Raw genomic sequence first — 19,613 nt, 5'->3', positions numbered from 1 at the left:
AAGCAGGTGTTGGTGCAGGGATGTGCATGCTCTGTCAGTACTTAACTGGCAAAATAGACTCAACAAATTAGAACAGAAAAGTATGAACAGAAAATACTGAAGTTCTTCCTCATACACGAATTCAAATATGTGTGGGTGTGGACTACTCTGGTTGAATGGGAGGAAAGCGGATTAACAGTAAAATGATGCCCAAATGTAGACAAACCCATGACTGCCCTATCTTTCTCCTTGAAGCATCAAGAGATAGCTTTCTCTTTCATGAGTGGAGTTATAGTGATGTAAATCATTCTGGTAAACTTACATGGCACAAACCGAACAGTGATGGCAGCGGTCAGGTTTGATGAGCTGGCATCTATCACAGAATCGAATCGCTGCAAAGGAGCACACCCCATAACGCCTTCATTAGCCATAATGGGAGTGAGCAAATCTCACTCTCAATAGGCAGCTTTAAGCAAGACAATTTCCTCTGATAATACTGCCTGATTTTACAAGCTTGATCGATGTTTTGAAATGCATAAAATAAATGCTATTTGTTATTAAGAGTCCTATGAAATCGGAAGCATGGATATGAAGACAATCAAGGCATTAACAGTAGCTTGAAAGATTTAAACACTTCAGTAAAGAGCAAACATTAGATACAAAATATGTTTGTGATGGGGCTCTGCATGTTTCACAAATGTAAACCACCTTTGGCTTTAGACCACCTGGTTGAACTAGACTTCTTTTCGCTTACTGCAAATCAAAGTCCTACTATTAAAAGCAACCAGTCCTGAGCTTGGCAGTTCTTGTTAGCTTCTAGGAACAGAGAACTATAAAATTCTGTTGTGAGAAGGCTAAAATTAGCCATGTATATGGCCATGATGTCCCACATTGTGCTGGATGCAATTAATTTTTTCAAGTGTAACAGGAGCACTTGTCAACCTGGTGCCCTCCAGAAGTTTTAGAATACAACTCACATCAGCCCCAGTCAGCATGGCTATACTGGCTGGCGTTGATGGGAGTTGTAGTCCAAAACATCTGGGGGTGACTATCTATGGAATCAAGCTGCTTCTTAATTGATCATAATATGGATTCATTGTCTACTTGTGATCAGTGGTGGTTCGAATCCCCACTTGGCCATGAAGCTCACTGAATGAACCTTAGGCCAGTCACAACTTCTCAGCCTACCTCATATGTGAGGATAAAATAGAGAGGGGGAGAAATGTGTATGCCACATTGTGCTCCTTTAAGGAAAAAGTTGGGATATAAATATATATATAAAGAAAGAAAACCATGCGACCGGTGTCAGCAACGTTTTCCAGCTGTGGGCCGGTCCACCGTCCCTCAGACCATGTGGTGGGCCGGACTAAAAATTACGAACGAATTCCTATGCCCCACAAATAACCCAGAGATGCATTTTAAATAAAAGGACACATTCTGCTCATGTAAAAACACGCTGATTCCCGGACCGCCCGTGAGCCGGATTGAGAAGGCGATTGGGCAGCATCCGGCCTACGGGCCTTAGGTTGCCTACCCCTGCATGAGACCTTCCTGAAGGAAGTGAAGTGCATACTCTACCATTGGACTTCTGATCTTTTAAGAGCACAATTCAAGTCTGAAATCCAATTAGATCTCTGAATGTATACAGCAGCTGGAGACTGACAGAGAAAGTTAAAAGGAAATCCTTTTAAACTAATATGATTCCCTCCTCATTAAGGCTCTTAAGGTCAAAAGGGCAAGGACATGTTTCATGAGGCAGCTGACCTCCATTCCCTGCTCTCGTGTACACTGGCAATTTCCGTGCCATTTCGGCAAGGATCTGCCTCTGTCCCTCTGGTCTCTCTTCATTCTCGTAGCGCTCCTTGTCAGCATAAGACATGTGGAACTGGAAGAAGAAGAGGATTTTATTTATTTAAGACATTTATATACCACTTAGTCATTTGCATTTCTAAGTGGTAAGCAAAAGACAAAGCCCCCAAACTGACTGCATAAAATATGGGAAGGTGCTGAATTGAACGCCTTGACTGGGCTTGCACAATTGCTACATCTAAAGCACTATAGAGCTGAGTGACTTTATCCCTCAAATGCAGTGCAACACACTCACAGCATGCTACCAGGTGCTCAGGGTGGTGAGGTGTGTGTGTGTGGTGTCATCCAGCACTTCTGGTACAGTTAGCCCTGGGGCCACCTGAAATAACTGCTGGACAGTTCATCGAGAAGGTGATGCCGGCAGCAAAGTAGTTCTCCATTGCCTTCAGCACCACTTCTCAGGCAGAGTTGTATGACTGAGTAAGTGTTTGGTCATCTTTGGAGCAAGTTTTCCGCCATCTGCCACAACTCAGTAAACCATGGTGCAGTGCGGGCCCTGCAGCACTGGAGTGATGGTATTGACAGACCAAGGCCTTGACAGGGTCACTGGCTCTGTCCACCGGGAAATCTCCCAGAACAGCCAGGAACCTATCTGGCTCCATTAGTCTTTGGAGACAGACCATCCAGAGTTGTCCCTAACCACTAATGGTTTGGCTGTTGTCAGAAGTCTAAACTTTACCAGGAAGTGGTCAGACCGTGACAACAGGGTTATGGCCACCTTTCTCTCTACTAAGGACAAAGACTAAACCAAGGATATGCCATGTATCTAGCACACTTACATGGTTGCCACGGAGTCCACATAGGCTTCAACCAACTTGTTATAATAACACAACTATAACTAACTTCATAGAGGCATGCTACTATAATATAATTAGTTATGTGATAGTAACGTAAGCTACTATAGACAGCCCCCGACAAAGAATCATTTGACTGAATCACATTGGGATGATTGTAATTGGTAGAGGGGGGAGAAAGGAGGGGGGAGGTCAAACCCAGCTTGGAATGGACCCCTTTGTTTCCCAATGCCCATGGGTCTCACTGGTGGCAGAAGGGGGCCTGTGGGTGGAGGGAAAATGAAGGGACAGAGTTTATGTTGTATGCTTTGTATGTGTTCTTTTTATAAAATTAATAAAAATTATTATAAAAAAAAGATTGTAATTGGTATCAATACATGTGATTCCAGCACCTGTTAGATTTTTGTCTCTTTCTGTTCTGGTGGGGTTTTTTTAAGGATCTTGTAACATACCTAATCATCTCATGCTGCATCTCTCTCCCTCCCTCCCCCCACTCTCACACCCCCACCCACTGTTGATCTGTTTGCTCTCAGGCTACTGTGGGGGCAGCAAGTGGCTCTGGCAAGGGGTGTTGCCTGAGTTTGGCTAGACATTCTTAAGGCTGAAGAGGGTGAGGCAGCAGAACTAACTCTTGATTCAACTGTTTCCTTTGCTGCTCCAGAGCATCCCTGCTTTTTTTTTACCTTTTTGTCCGGTTGCTGTGGAGGAGTAAATATAGACTTCCAATATGCCCATATAAATAACAGGAAGATCACATGGAATATGGTGAGGTAGGCCACTAAAGGAGAAAAAGAGCAATCAGGAAGACATAGAGGGGCACTCATTCCCCCCCCTCTTTGTTTTAATGGTTGGCTTCCAAGACAACTTTAGGGAGTTGAACAAATGAAAAAGCATGAACTCTCCCTCAATTTAGGTGATTGACAGGGAAATATTTATCTGTTTTACAAGAAAGCAAGATATACCTAGTGGAGAAATTGGTCTGTGCAAAGGACACTAAAGGTCAAAGTACACATGATGGTGTTAAACAACATGGCTTAGTGCTGCATGAAGCTTCTTTTACCCCTCAACTGAAAATGCATAAACAGCCACATACCTTTTTCTATGGAACTGGTCACAGTCACTGAAAGAGAAGAGAAAGACGGAAATGATAAATAATGAAGTGAAAAAGATGTTTAAGGTAACTTTTGTTTTAAAAAACCCCAGAAACTTTTCTTTTAGGAATTATAGGATTGGAGTTACATAAACAATATAAATATTTATTTATTTATTTATTTATTTATTTATTTATTTATTTATTTATGCAACCACTGCTGAAAGAATGGTATTTGCCCAAAGATGGAAGGAGGAAGATCAAAAGAAGAATGGCTACAGAAACTAATGGAATATTCAGAGATGGCAAAACTTACCGGAAGAATAAGAAATCAAGATAACAAAGTCTTGAAGGGGAAATGGAAATCATTTATTGAATATTTACAAACTCATCATTAACAAATTAAGACATTAGCAGGATTAATGTAAAAATGTGCAGTATTGAAAACATATCTGAAATGGATGGAAATAAAATATAACAAATTTATATTGGGATATACAGGAAAATAAATATAAGGAACCACAGAAAGAGGAAGGAAGTTGAAATATGATATGTAAAGGTGATTCTGTTTGAAATGTTTATTTGTCATAAATGAAAATTATAAATAAATAAATAAATATCACCCCTAGAGCAGGGAATATTCTATTCTCTGTAAACATTTCATTATTTCATTTTATGATGCATATAAAACAGAGAAAACAATTATAACAAGGGAATGTACATAGTGGCATGAATGCAAACCTGTACCGCAATAATTAACATTAACATAACATAATGTAAAAAAAGAAAGAGAAAAGAAAGACATGTTTTACACAATATGCAAAATGTCCTGAGGTAGTTCCTAACATTTCATGCACCTTTTAGAAATCCCATACATAATGGGGAATACAATTATTCTCCATAAATGAGAAGTTCTATGCTGCTTAGGATGCTAAACGCTTTATTTTATATATCTATTCTATCCGCTCTTAAATAGTAGATCTCTAATCAAGAAATCTTTGCATGCCTCACAGTGTTTGCACAGATCTCCTTTGCTGAATTGCTTCTGAATATATTCATCTATATTTACCCTTTATTCTGGGCATTTGACACTCAAGAGGCATCTTTTTAGGGCCCACCTTATTTTGTGATTGTAAGTTGTTTTAAACTGTTTTTAATATTGTGTCTTAATGTTGTAACCTGCCCTGGGACTTTGGGGTGAAGGGCTGCTAATAAATAATATACACATACATGCATACATATAATAGGCTCAGGCTGAACGTGGCTGAAAGCTTATGCCCATGATGTCCTAATGTATTTATGTCCTAATGCACTTGTTAATCTATAAGGCACCACAAGATTCTAGTTAATTTTTGCTGCAAGAGACAAACACTGTTACCCTTCTGGAAATTAAAATACTTTTAAATCCAAGGGTTGTAATTCATTGAGGATTACCCAGCTTGAACCCTCCATTTATGATTATCCCTACAGCCCCCATGACTTCTCAAAAAACTGCCTCCCCCCGAGATAAACTTACATGAAGTAGTGTTGACATTTGCTAGCTGAATGGTAATAAAGTTGACCTTATCATGATGCCATGTTTCCTCAAATGAACAAAATAGGAATTAATATTTGGCTATTTCCAAATGCAGTGACTACAGTCCAGTCCTATTTCTCATCACTAAATAGAAATTATGTTCTGAAATAAGTCAATTCCTGCCTGACTGTGTGAATGATGAGCTAATAAATATCCACAGAAGGATGAAAGGGTATGTGATAGGAGATGAACATGATCTACTATTCATTTTTAAACATCAATTCCACTTTAACACCAGACCACATTCACCAAGGTCAAAAGATCTCACCTCTAAGTCCTTAACCTTGATCCCCACGCTCCCAATTTCAATCAATAAGGTTCAAATGAACCGGACAGAGCTGTGAGAGCAGCTCTCCTGCCACTGTGGCTTAAATTATGGAACAGCCTAATGTAGTGCTTCTGTTTGCAAAGGATTGTATGTGCTCCATCTAGGCACTCTACCTGGCACTCTTGTGGTTAGACTTATGAAAAAACCTTCTGCCTGGGACTGAGAGTGAAGAAGTTCCTCCCTGGTGCATAGTTAAAACTATGGAACTTGCGCACATAGGAGTCAGTGATGGTCATAAACTTGGATGGATTTAAGAGAAGATTAGACAAATTCATGGAGGACTAGGCTATCAATGGCTACCAGTCATGATGGCCCTGCTCTGCCTCCACAGTTGGAGTCTGCAATGCTTCTGAATGCCAGTTGCTGGAAACCACAGGAGGAGAGAGTTCTCTTGTACAGTACTCATATTCTGCTTGCTGCTTTCCTACAGGCATCTGGTTGGCCACTGTAAGAACAAGATGCTACACTAGATGGTTCAATGGCCGGATCTAGCAGGCTCTTTTATGTTCTTGAGGATGCTGCCAACTGGGAGGGGGCTGCTGCTCAGCAACCTCTTCCGATTAATTCTTTTTGAATTTTGTGAGTTTGTATTGGAGTCAATACAAGCATTAATTGCTTAGTGAATTGTTTACTTTTACTTTACTTATATGCTATTGTGTATTGCTGATTATACTAATGGAAATGTTATTTGCTCATTTTAACGCTTTATTATTTTGCACTCAACACTGCTGTTGGCAAAGCAGCATACAAATATCACACAAACTCAAAATAAAAACAACAACTAAATGACCAAATGGTTGCCAATACTGCTCTCAAAAGCTTGCTGGTGATGGAAAGATTCACTACCCAGCCAAATCACACTCACATTTATCTAGATGATATTGGTCCACACAGAGGTGAAAGCAAAGACAACAACAGCTGTTAAGACAAGCACATTTGATTTGTTTCAAGAGTACTTATTTCCAAGTAAGTACGTCAGGAAAGGCACCTTACGTAGAACGGTGAAATTGCACCCCATCCAGTTTATCAAGTTTTAGGTGCTGCACCACAAAAAACACTCCAGTAAAACCTGCCTTTATAATTCCATTCTTGCAAAAATAATGCTTGAACTGAGAGGGGATTTACTGTGACAGGTGAACTAGTGATGGTTCTTGCTTCTTTCTGAATTGGAGCGTTGCAAATAAGGATGTGAATTAAACCCTTTACAGTGGCTTTTCTGTGGGTACTCAAGGGTACACAGTACCAGCACCCCCAATGTTTATTCTACCCAAAATATTTTTATTCATTTTATATCAACAACAACAAAAACAACAGTAAAACAATACAACAGAAGATACTAACACAACAACAAAACAAAAACAATACATCCTGTCTTTCCATCTATTTCATTAACCATTGTTATGTGGGCTTCCCCAAGTCCCCCCTATCTGATTTTCATTTCTATTCATCTTTAGCAGTTTCATTGATCATAATATTAAACATTTCCTAAAACTTAAACATTACTATAACTTTGTAACATCTTAACACTTACATATGTTCATCTTACCTCTTATACTAACATCAATTTCTAATCCTACAGCCTAAATTTTTCTTCCAAAGAGATCCTTATATTTAAAACTACAAAAATTTTCTAAATAAACTTTAAACTTCTTCCAATCTTCTTCCACAGTCTCTTCCTCCCTCCCAGAGTCTCCCAGTCAGTTCAGCAAGTTCCATAAAGTCCATCATCTTCATTTGCCATTCTACTATAGTTGGTAATTCTTGTTTCTTCCAATATTTTGCTATTAATATTCTCACTGCTGTTGTGGCATACAAAAAGAAAGTAACATCCTTTTTGGGAATTTCTTCCCCAACCATACCAAGTAAAAAGGCTTCTGGTTTCTTAATAAATGTGTTTTTCAACACTTTTTTCAATCCATTATAAATCTTTTCCCAGAAGATTTTTACACATACGGTTAAAGGTTCTTTCCACCTCTTTACATTTCGAGCACTTGTTATCATGTTATCATGTATGATAAATTTTAACTAACTTAACAGGCATTAAATACCATTTGTACATCATTTTCATCATATTTTCTTTCAATGCATTACATGCTGTAAACTTAATTCCCTTCTTCTACAACCTCTCCCAATCCACCATCATATTGTGCCCTACATCTTTAGCCCAATCTATCATTACTGATTTCACTTGTTCATCTTTCGTATGCCATTCCAGCAATAAATTATACATTTTGGAAAGGACATTTTTTTAAAAAAAATCATGCTACATATGTTAATTGGGAAAGAGGATGAAATGGTTGCTCTCAAATTGGCTTACAAATGCCAGAATATATGTGTCAGAATATATATGCTTTTGATGACTGTTTTCTGTGTAGGTGATGGCAGAATCTACAGTGGTATCTCGGTTTTCGTACATAATCCATTCCGGAAGACCGTTTGACTTCCGAAACATTCAAAAACCGAGGTGCAAAGGGCTGGCTGCAAAGCCAATGGAGAAAATCGAAAAAAGCTCAGCAGAAGCCGCTTGACTTCCGAGGCGCATTTGAAAATGGAAGCATTTACTTCCAGGTTTTCGGGGTTGGGAAACTGAAACGTTCGACTTCCAAGATGTTCAAAAACCGAGGTACTGCTGTATGAGTGGAAACCAGCCAAACCTTTCAGCCAGTTATGTATTGGCATTTACATTAGAAAGAGGCTGCCACATTGTCACAGATACAAATGAGGCTAACCCCCCTCACCTAGTTGGAAGCAGCATCACTTTGTAAGGTGGAAGAACAAGAGGTTTTGGGGGTAAGATCTGGCTGATTCTAACAAGCTGGACACAGAGAGACATATCTGCTTTGTGCTGGATTCAAATTATGAGCTTGAGAATCTCCCTGGGACCAGAATGGGGAAGCAAGATCTGTTGGGCTGTTAATGCTGTGAGCCCTTCCATCCTATGTGCAGGTGGCATATATGGGTAAATAAAACCATATATTCTAAAGACAACACCGTCTCCATTGACTCATTCCAAGGAAACCAATCTCTGGGTTAGTGCTGGAATCCCATGAGTCTCTCACCACTTGGAAGTCTGGGTTCATGCAAAAATACATAACTGCAATTCAGGATAATACTTCATGCATATGATGAGGTGGACTGAAGCTCACTAACACTTATGCCACCACAATTCTTTTAGGTGTCACAAGATTCTTTGCTGAGCCTCCTGTCCTTATGTGTGTCTTCTCCCATTCAAATCACATACACCTGCTACCACTATAACAACTCACCAGGGAATGAGGATCCCATATACAGTCCCAGACCAACATGTATTCTTGCCCTCAGAGCCATACACACAACTGCTGGTTTTGTTTTCCTTCCATAACTGCCCTGAACTGTGAACAAAGAGGCAATATTCATCCACCACAGTCAACTTAAGAGCGTAAAAAAGCCTGCTGGATCAAGCCAATAGCCCATCTAGCCTAGTCCAGTTTCACAGTAACCAACCAAAATGCCTGTGGGAAACTGCTTCCTGTGGAAGCGAGTTCTATAGTTTAACTATGTGTTGTGTGAAGAAGTTCTTCATTTTATCTGTCCTGAATCTCCAAACCTTCAGCTTCACTGGATGTCTGTGACTTCTAGTTTTAAACTTATACTCTTAAGACTTCGCTGTCAGCAAGGGAGGTACTTTTCTGTGATTACACAAACACACAGATAAAGAATTTGGAACCAACACGGAATCTGGCATGGATGTTATACTGTGCTTTAAGGATGTTCTCATGCCATGTTAGAATATATGCATAAAAATGTCTGAATGAGTTCTTAACACACTCTTTACACAGCAGCAATCACAACTGGAAGTGTGCAGATCCTTCTTTTCAGGTTATAGCTGCACACATCTTTTGCTCCTAGGGTTGCTTTCATAACTGAAGCACAGTACACAGTACTGCGTATGAACTTTACCGTTAAAGCACACTCATTCTTTCCCTGAAATAATTCTAGGCCCTGTTGGTCAGAGTTGCACTTCTCAAAAGCTCTTAATGAAAGATGGCAGGATTCAATAAAAGATGCTACAAGGGTCAGGCAGGAAGTCCAAGCAGGTTATATGTCATTTTAAAATGCCATTCCTGATGGCTTTTCAAGCTTATGTTGTCAAATGGGGTTCCTGGCGGAGAGGGCTTTTTTTGCACCCTGTTGAACTGCTGGAGGAGAGGGATTTGGCGGCTCAGTTCAGAAAAGGCAACTAATTGGGGGGGGGAGGAACAGAAAATGGTGCATGGTATGGAGAAAGTAGAGAGGAAAAAGCTTTTGTCCCTCTTGCATTACACTAGAATAAAGGGTCATTCAACAAAGCTGAATTTGAGAAGATTACAGAGAGACTAAAAGGAAGGGCTTCTTCACATAGTGTATACTTAAACTGTGGAACTCACTGCCACAGGGCATAGTGATGGACAGCAACTTAGATGACTTTAAGAGGGGGTTGGACAGGTCAATGGGGATTGAGGCTATCAGTGGCTGATAGTTGTGATGGCCGTGTAATGTCCTTAGTATTGGAGGTAATATGCCTCTGAATATCAGTTCCTGGGAACTGCAAGTGGAGAGAGTTGTGCTAAGGTCCCTCTTACAAGATTCTCAGGTAACCTGATTGGCCACCACAAGAACAGCATCCTGGACTAGATGGGCCTTTGGTCTGATCCAGGAGGGCTCTTCTGATGTCCTTATGCTCAGGTACTTGCAGCACATGTCTCTTGCTCCATATGGAAAACATCACTCTTCTACATTATCTCTGTATAAACATTGCTGGCAGCTAGATTAAATGGGTGCTCCTGTCTCCAGGCAAACCTAAATTATTTCTGTGTAAGCCTGAGCCCTGCCATAAAGTGGGTGTGAGGAGGAAGTGCAGTGTTCCTATGATCAAAAACCTGTTTTAGTTCACACAGTTTCCTCGTTTTCTTAAAAAAACAAAAACAAGAACAGATGCAGAACTATGTTTCCAAGCCGTTTTAATTTTGGTCACTCTCAGGGTGTGCCGTAGGAAAGCTTTGTCCTTCCTTTGAGAAATCTGGGCAGCTGAGGCAGCTCCTGCCTTACTAGAGGGCTGATTAGAGTCTTCCTGAGCCTCATGCTGACTCTCCCAGCACGACGTCCCTTGGCGCCATCAACCCCAAAAGTCGGCTTGAGTGAGAATGCTTGTTCTTTCCCCTCCTTCCTGACATGGCATAATACTCCAGCCGGCAACACATCCGCCCGCTCTCATTCTCATGCTGTGGCAGCATCCGCAAGCTGGCCGCTCGAACAAAGCCCCTCTGGAGCCTGGATTCTTATCCAAATTCTCCAGCAGGGGTTGCAATATTAATGTGATACTATATTTCCCCTGGAATAGAGAACATTGACGCCACATTGATTTCCAGCTCCTGTCTGTCTACTAGGGAGCAGAAGACAAAGGGGGATGAGTCAGAGAGGACCCCACACTGTTGACATGTCTGAAACAGATCACACACTGCTGCGGCAGGAGAAGAGCCAAGATCATCCTGGTCTGTTCCATTAATTCAGGGAATTTAATTAAAATAATTTACCCTAATCTAGAGAAATGTGTGACATTCAGAGCAAACTAAATTGTACAAAAACTGGGGATGTGGGAGGCAGAGGAATCAATTGCTATAAATACTTTACTTTGTACAGATGTATACATTTTAAGATGTGTCTTTAAACACCTGTCAGGCCTCTGCATGCACCTTGTTTGCTTTTCACATTGGGTGTAGCTACTCAGGATTTATTTATTTACTTACAGTACAAATGAACTCTCTGAATAACCTCACCTCACTGGCCGAATAATCAACCCTGTACTACAGAAGAAGCTGTATTCTGCACCCATCTGCAAGTAGAAAATAACCAAATCCTGGTTTTAATCAGTTGCGTGTGTTTTTCTCCACAGGAAATTTCACGTTCTCATCTTCTACTTAGATTCATTTATGTTTTTTTGGAGGGGAGGAAGTAGGCTGCATGTGAGACCCACTAAGCATGGGTCATTAAAGGAACAAAGGGAGTGGCTCTGTGCCAGAGTACAAATGGGTGGGCCCAGGGGCATAGCAAGGTGGGAGCAGGGGGAGCAGGCTGCTCCCAGCTCCATGTTTTGGGGGACAGCACCAGCGGCAGCACCAGCACCCTGCTATGTAGCGCGCATGCGCAGCGTCGCTACGTAGTGACGCATGTGTTGTACATAGCAACGCTGTGCATGCACGCTACATAGCAATGCCCCGTCCCCAGGGGCGCGTCATGTTTGCCACTCCGGGTGCCCGAGCAGCTTCCAATGGCACTGGGTGGGCCTCCCACCTTCAACTGCCTGTTAGTTAGAAAGATATAGGCCACAGTTGAGAGTTGAGTAATGTGAGGTAGAAGCTTGATGCAAAAGCTGCAGGCTGGAAAGGCAGAGAAAAAGTGCCAAGTCTGATTTCTGTTGGAATCCCAAGGCTGTGGCTATGGGAGAAGCAGTATCTTCTTGGGGTGTTAATGCTGCAAACTCTTCCATTGTAGGCTCAAGTTGTATGTATGTGTAAATAAACCACATATCATAAAGACACCATAATCTTCACTGTGTCTTATTTCCAAAAGGAAACATGAATTCTGGGTAAGTGCTTGGAACCCCTGAAATCTCGCACCACTTAGAGATCGGAGTGGCATGCAACACTGCTGTCAATAGTGGGATTCATGTTTCCTGGAAGAGGTCCTGTGAGCAAGGTCTGCCTAAGTGGAAATGGAGGAACAGCAACATTCCTGCAGCAGTTCAGGTTGATGCTCCAGTACCAGCAGCAGCAGCAGCTACTGAAGCAGCAAGGTCAGCTCTTTGACAATATACTCCAGTAGCAATGCCAGTAACAGATGGAGCAGCATAACCTGATGAGCTGCACCTAAGGGTACTAAAGGTGTCTGCAGATGTAATCTCAGAGCCTCTGTCTATAATTTTTGAGAATTCATGGCGAAAAAGTGAGCTCCCTGCAAATATTGCCTACATCTTCAAAAAGGAAAAAAGACGCAGGTGACTATCAACTGGTCATCTTAAGATTGATACCAGTAAAGCTCCTAGTATAGATAATTAAACAATTGGTCTGTAAGCATTTAGAAAAGGATGCTGTGATTACTAAGCTCAATAATGGGTTTCTTATAAACAAGTCATGGCAGACCAATCTCATCTCTTTTTTCTTTTGACAGAGTTACAAGCCTGGTGGATCAGGGAAATGCTGTGAACACAGTGTATCCTGATTTCTGTAAGGCTTTTTAAAAGTCCCCCATGATATTCTTCCAGAAAAGCTGGCAAAATGTGAACTGAATGAGATAACATAGGTGGATTTGTAGCTGGTTAACTGACCAAACCCAAAGAGTGCTCACTAGTGGTTCCTTCTCATCCTGGGAAAAAGCGACAAGTGGGGTGCTGCTGGGTTCTGTCCTGGGCCCATTGTTGGTCAACATCTTTATAAATGACTTGGATGAAGGTATTGAGAGAATGCTAATCAAATCTGCAGATGACACCAAACTGGGAGATGCAGCTAATGATGCAGAACACAGAATCGGGATTCCATATGACTGTGACAGATTGGAGAACTGGGTCCAAAATATCATTATGAATTTAAATAGGAACTTATGTCAGATTCTACACATAGGCAGGAAGAAGCAGTTACACAAATATAAAATGTGTGACACCTGGCTTGCCAGTAGTATATGTGAAAGCGTCTTCGGGTCTTAGTAGACCCGAAGCTTAATGTATGGGACAGCTGCATATTACTGCATTGCAGGGGGTTGGACTAGATGATCCTCTGGGTCCCTTCCAACTCTACAATTCTATGATTCTGTGATTCTATGAGTCAACAGTGTGATGCAGCAGCAAAAAAACTTAATGCTATTCTAGGCTGCATCAACAGAAGTATAGTGTCCTGATCAAGAAAAGTAATAGTACCACTCTACAGTGGTACTGTATCCGGGGTACCTGTCTCCGAATGCCTCGACTTCCGAAGGTTTTGACTTATGAAGTTGGCAAACCTGGAAGTATTTTCGCCCTGCGCGCGTTCTGCACCTGCACAGAAGCGGTGCACGCGGTCTGCGCATGCACAAAGCGCAAAATCGCGCTTCGCACATGCGCAAAATGGACGCTTCGGCATTTGAAGGTTTTGACTTACGAAGAGCGCCGTGGAACGGATCGCCTTCGTAAGTCGAGGTACCACTGTATTATGTCTTGGTCAGACCACACCTGGGGTCCTGGGTCCAGTTCTGGGCACCACCATTTAAGGATATTGGCAAGATGAAATGTGTGCAGAGCAGGGTGACCTGGATGATCAAGGGTCTGGAAATGAAGCCTTATGAGGAGCATTTGAGGGAAATGGGTATGTTTAGCCTGGAAAAGAGAATGAAGAAGATAGAATAGCAATCTTCAAATATTTAAAGGGCTGTCACAAGCTTGTTTTTTCTTGCTCCAGAGGGTAGGACCTGAACCAATGGCTTCAAGTGACAAGAAAGGAGATTCTGACTAAACACCAGAAGGAACTTTCTGAAAGGAAGAGCTGTTTGACAGTGGAATTGGTTCCCAGGAGAGGTGGTGGTGGACTCTCCATCCTTTGAGGTTTTTAAGCAGAGGTTGGATGGCCATCTCTCATGTATGATCTAGTTGAGATTCCTGCATTGCAGGGGGTTGGACTAGATGCCCCTCAGTGTCCCTTCCAACTCTACAATTCTATGAATCTATTATTCTAATTACTGATTTAATGAAATGAAGCAGCTGCAAGCAAAGTGAGTGAGACAAGTGTGACTATGGGAGATGGGAGCCCTGCCTGATGACATGCTACAGGGATTGAAAGTGACCTGCTTTGATAGAGTTACAAACTGCAAGGCACCCAGATGGAAGGGGTGGCTGCAGAATGTAAGCAGCAATTTACTAATGTGGATCGGAATTTCAATGGCATCAGAGCTACAGACATTGTTGAAGGTGTAGGTCTACTGGAGGTGTTAAGTAACTGTGAAGCAAAACCACAAAGCATTGCTAGGAGTGAATTATCTGTAACTTCCATATCCCCATCTCACAATGAAGAATGCCTCTCTATAGCACAGAAGTAGATGGCACATCCAAAATGCAAAGCGTCTGATCTTCCGCTTCCGTGAGACAAATTCCACAAATGTTTTATTGTCACGATCATTTAAATTTCTTAGTTACCTTTCTCAAAAAAACAAAAACAAAAAACCCAAGGCAACTCACAGAAATACAAAACATATACAATATACAAAGCTTTAAGCCAAAGAATGAACACATATTTTACTAAAAACAACCCCTTCCCTCAAAAATTACAAGATCAAAACTGGCAGAATATGCTATTAACCAAACACAACAAGAGCTAAGGATCAGTAAAAACAGCCCATCACATACTGTAAAATGCCTGAGTGCACAGAAACATTTTAACGCAGCAGCAGAAACAATAATGTCAGCGCCAAGCAGGTCTCACTGTAAATTTTAATCATTTATGTTTTTAAAAAATCAGGGAGCCCTGAGGTAACTTAAAGGCTATCACATGGTAATTGTGACATTAGGTTCTACGCGATACCATCCATGGTATCAAATCCACTCAAAAGTAACAGACATGTAGCCGCACACATACACACACATTAGAGTGAGTTCCATAGTTTAACTATGCACTGCATGAAATAAGATTCCATCAACAGAGTCAGCAAGCACACCATGCTATGTATTATGTTTTGTAATCCAAAGCATCTAGAGGGCACCAGGTTGAAGGAGGCTATCCTATAGGCAGCCCTAAATTTCCACGACACCACAAATGAAAATTATTACTAGTAAACAAATAGGATGTATGCCTGCTGCCAAAAGCTGCCACCCCTCCCCTCCCCTCCCTGGCAAGAGTCATTACTGTGCTTCTAGTTTCTAAGCCTTGCAAATGGCAGCCTAAGAACTGAAGCTGGGGTGGGTTGGGGACACTCACAGCAGCACAATATCACAGCACACACATTTTTTATTCACAAGCCAGGCAGGTGATTTGGGCTGCAGCTATACATCCTCGGTAATCACTAGTTCCCGCAAGGGTTAACTGGCCCAAGTCTTGATTCACAGCAGACCAAATGGTTCCAAATCTGTGCATGCACCCCAGTTCAGAAAACCCTATGCTCTGTTAAAGAAGACTGCTAGCTAGCTCTTACAGCTGTGGAGAAAATCTTGACAATGTCTAAGCAGACTCTGCTAGAGGCTCAGAAAATTTCCATAATTACCTACTGGTATGCTTACCTCTTCTTAATTATGTTGTGGGTTTGGGGAGCTCAGTCTGGATGATGCACCGAGTCTCTTCCAATTTGTGGGGTACAATATCCAGTGAGGGTTAGAATCTAATGGAGGAGGTTGGCCAGACAACTTTCTCTGTAAGACAATAATGTAATGGGTGGGGCCTTTCCTCCACCCTCCTCTCCTAACAGTTAGATAGGAGAACAATAGCCAGAGTATTGTGTTGAGGGCAGAGCTGGAAGGAGACCATAGCTGTCATGTTTTCCCTTTTCTCCCGAGGAAGCCTATTCAGCATAAGGGAATTTCCCTTTAAAAAAGAGAGAACTTGACAGCTATGAAGGAGACACAGAGACATGGGTCCAAAGCTGCGACTAGTGGAGAAGCAAGATCTGTTGTGGTGTTGATGCTGTGAGGCCCTCTGTCCTATACTCAGGTTGTATACATCTGTAAATAAACGTATCTGAAAGACACCACAGTCTTTGCTGACCTTCATTCCAAGGAAACAGAACCTGGGTAAGCAAGCACCTGGAACATCTCACTTTGAGATGTTTCTCTCTCTCTCTCTCTCTCTCTCTCTCTCTCTCTCTCTCTCTCTCTCTCTCTCACACACACACACACCCTCCTGCAAAATCCACATACCTTCACCAAGTCAACAATGCTCTGGAAAGGTATGTGCCACACCTATTTCTCACCCACTTCAGAAAAGTATCCAAGAAGACACTTCAGTGGGAAGTATTACCAGCAAGGCAGATCAAAGAGCAGTATTGTTCTTGATAAATCAGCTACAGTATCATGATTTAAATTTTTACTTCCGCCTGCTTTATTAGCCTCCAGAGGGGAAAAAAGATGTGAATTTCCCCTCTGCATGTGCCAGCTTCATCATGGAGAAGTCCTCAGTGATGTATATACTGATTTTATGAATTGACACAGACTAAAGGACAATCTGTGCTAAAAAAAATGCTGATCTGTTTATTCTTAAACAATAATTCACAAGTGGAGGGAATGTGAGCTGATTCAATAAGATGGGAGGCTCAACCTATACCTGATGCTCAGTTGCACATATATTTACTCAAATTTTATCTTCCTTAGAAAAGCAACATAAACAACAAAATAACACATGCAGCTGTGTGAGCTGTGAGGACTAGACTGGGGAAAAACAGTTTCTTCTACAAGTAAACATGTATGCTTGGGGGGGGGGGTAATACCAAGCAGCATGATCTCCAGAAGTGAAAGCCGCCTCCCACATCTCCTTGCTCAAGACAGCATTTGGTCTGAATGCTTTTGGAAAAGGGCTGGTGCAGGAAAGAACTACAGGTGACTGGCAGTAGTTTGGGCCTTAAGAAGCTGCCTTGACTGGTCATGTGAAACTACTCCTGCTTTAAAAGGCTTGTGTTTTATTTATTTTGAAATGTATCTGATGTCTCCCCTGTCTGGCTGACAAAAATGTGATAAAATCATAATGAGATTCAGTAAAATCAGAGTACAGCAATCGTGCCAATTTACCCAACCAAAAGAACACGGTAAGAGGCATTGGTGGGCTTCTCTGTGAAGGCTCTTCCACAGGGGAATGCCCACAACCAAGAAAGCCCTGGTGGAGGCTTTGCGTTACAGTGCATTCCTATCATTTCTGTATGTTACTTCCTATCCTATATGCATAATCTTGGGAGGAAATATATAAATTTCCCCTTCCCTCCTCACCACAAAAAGAGCACCAACCCTCCCAAACATCATCCTTTCCACCCTAAGAATGTAAAAAAACCCTGCTGTATTAGACCATGTTGGTAGGAGAGGGAATGAGCATCAATATCTTCTCCCTTCTCTCACTCCGGAGTCTTGCTGACTACTAGCTCTGTACTTTAAACTGGTGTGGCAGGCAGACATGCACCAGGCGCCACAGTGCTGGACTTTGCCCAGGGAGACCTGGAGTCAAATTCTTGGCCTTGAAGCTTACCGGTTATTTCTCCTCCATTTAGCACCAAATCACTAGCTTTGCTTTCACCCAATTCCAACACAAGCCTCTCTCTAAGCAGGCTGGTTTCCCCTCCCCGCTAACCCCATTCCCAATGACAAACCATTTCCAAATCTGATTTATTATTATCCCCATCATATTATCATAATTATAATGTCAACCATTTCAAACCAAGGTAATGTTTCTTTTTTAAAAAAGTCATGATTATCATGTCTATAGAAAGTCCATTGTTATTTTTATACAGAAACACCACAGCTTCTCTAGCAGAGCTAGGCTGCTTTGTTCTCCTGCCTCACACCAGGCTCTATCCCCCCTGCTACAACTGCCCCAGGTTTTTGTGCAACACAATCAAGGCTGGCTCAAGAGGGTGGCAGGATCGCAGCAAGAGGCCAGGCTAGAGAGACAGAAGCGTTAGGTTTGAATTCTCCCCACTGAAGACTGAGAACCAGGAAGTCCCTTGTCCCAACCTCTCCTGCTGAGAGCTCACAACCCTCTCATTGTCTTGAGGGGGCAACGCTGGACTACGAAACCTGTGTTAGGGTTTACAGTGCAGTATAAGGACTCAGGGCCAGCCCAAGACATTTCGGCACCTGAGGACCCAAAAATTGTGGTTTCCCTTTCCCCATCAGGGAAGAAGGAGATCGGGAAAAACCCACACCAGGAACATGGGAAGTGGGGGGAAGGGAGGTTTTCAGCCACCCCTTCAGAAGGCGATGCAGAGCTCGGCGGGGTCGCATTTACCCGGGAGGAAGCCCACCTGTGCCCCAGGGGGCTTACTCCCTGGGGGACAAAGTGCGCCCAGGATCCGCGCAGCCCCCTTCCTGCCTTTGCTCAGAGGGAAACCCCGGTGCGTTCAGAGGGGCTCACTCCCAGGTAAGGCGTTTACCCATGAGGAAGTCCACCTGCCTCCCTGTGGGCGGGGGCAAAGTGCGCTCCGGATCTGCGCAATCTCCCCTTGCCTTTCCCTCCCGGTTACAACTCATGAGGAAGCCCGCCTGTTTCCAGAGGGGCTTGACGCCCAGGGAGAATCCGTGCCCCTTGTGCTCCTCGCCCGGCCTCACCCAAGCAGAGCTCGAAGACGTAGGCGTAGTAGGACCAGAGCACCACCAGGGTGATGATGGCGACAGGAACCCAGCCGAAGACCCGCTGGCAGCACCGCAGCCCCCTGGACAGCGCCATCTTCTCCCCGCCTGCCCCGGCCTGGCGAGGCGGCGGAGGCACATCGGCGGTCCATTGAGCGAGGCTGGATGGCAGGGGTGGGCGGGGTGGGCAAGGAGCCCGCTCGGAACTCGACTGCAGTGCCTGGGTGGGGCGGGTCCAGGAGAAGAAGGAGGCGACACTTCGGAGCCACACTTCGGGGTTCCCCGTCGAAGCCGCCTATTGCTCACCAGGCGCCATTCGCGGGGCTGCCTCGAGCATGTAGGCTGGCCTCGCGAGGCTTTGGGGCCCTCGGCGGTATTAAAGCTGCCGAGAGGTCAATGGGATTGTCACTTAATGCTGACGCTGCAGCCAAACGCTGCAGCCAAATAAGCCCATGTGGGCCCTTGGCATCCTCAGCCTGAAGCCAGGCCTGTGGAGAGGGGGCACCAACGCAAAGAACATAAGGGATAGAGTCGATCAGTCCCCCCCCACCTAAATTGGAGGTGAAATGGAAACCTGAAGCAAAGGGCTGCTTGTAGCATTCTAAGTTCTCTATCTCTTTGGTGGCAGAGACAGCGGTAAGGGTGAAGAGCGAGGCTGGGCTTGCACTGCAGCTGTCTAG

General features: G+C 43.1%; 1 protein-coding gene across 1 annotated transcript in view; it reads right to left on the bottom strand.

Annotated features, from left to right (window-relative positions):
* Positions 1-19,074, bottom strand: part of ZDHHC15 (zinc finger DHHC-type palmitoyltransferase 15) — a 35,328-nt gene extending 16,254 nt beyond the window's left edge. The window contains exons 1-5 of the mRNA XM_035113548.2: positions 18,913-19,074; positions 3,736-3,762; positions 3,326-3,420; positions 1,744-1,864; positions 302-371 (exon numbers count right to left, since the gene is read on the bottom strand). Coding sequence (XP_034969439.1) covers positions 302-371; positions 1,744-1,864; positions 3,326-3,420; positions 3,736-3,762; positions 18,913-19,030 — 431 coding nt within the window. The 5' untranslated portion in view covers positions 19,031-19,074. The remainder of the gene's footprint in view (positions 1-301; positions 372-1,743; positions 1,865-3,325; positions 3,421-3,735; positions 3,763-18,912) is intronic.
* Between the last annotated feature and the right edge of the window lie 539 nt (positions 19,075-19,613).

This window comes from Zootoca vivipara, chromosome Z (genome assembly GCF_963506605.1).
Source record: "Zootoca vivipara chromosome Z, rZooViv1.1, whole genome shotgun sequence".
In the NCBI taxonomy this organism is placed as follows: Eukaryota; Metazoa; Chordata; class Lepidosauria; order Squamata; family Lacertidae; genus Zootoca; species Zootoca vivipara.
Note: the sequence above shows the minus strand (reverse complement) of the source record. Positions and strands in the feature narration are given on the sequence as shown.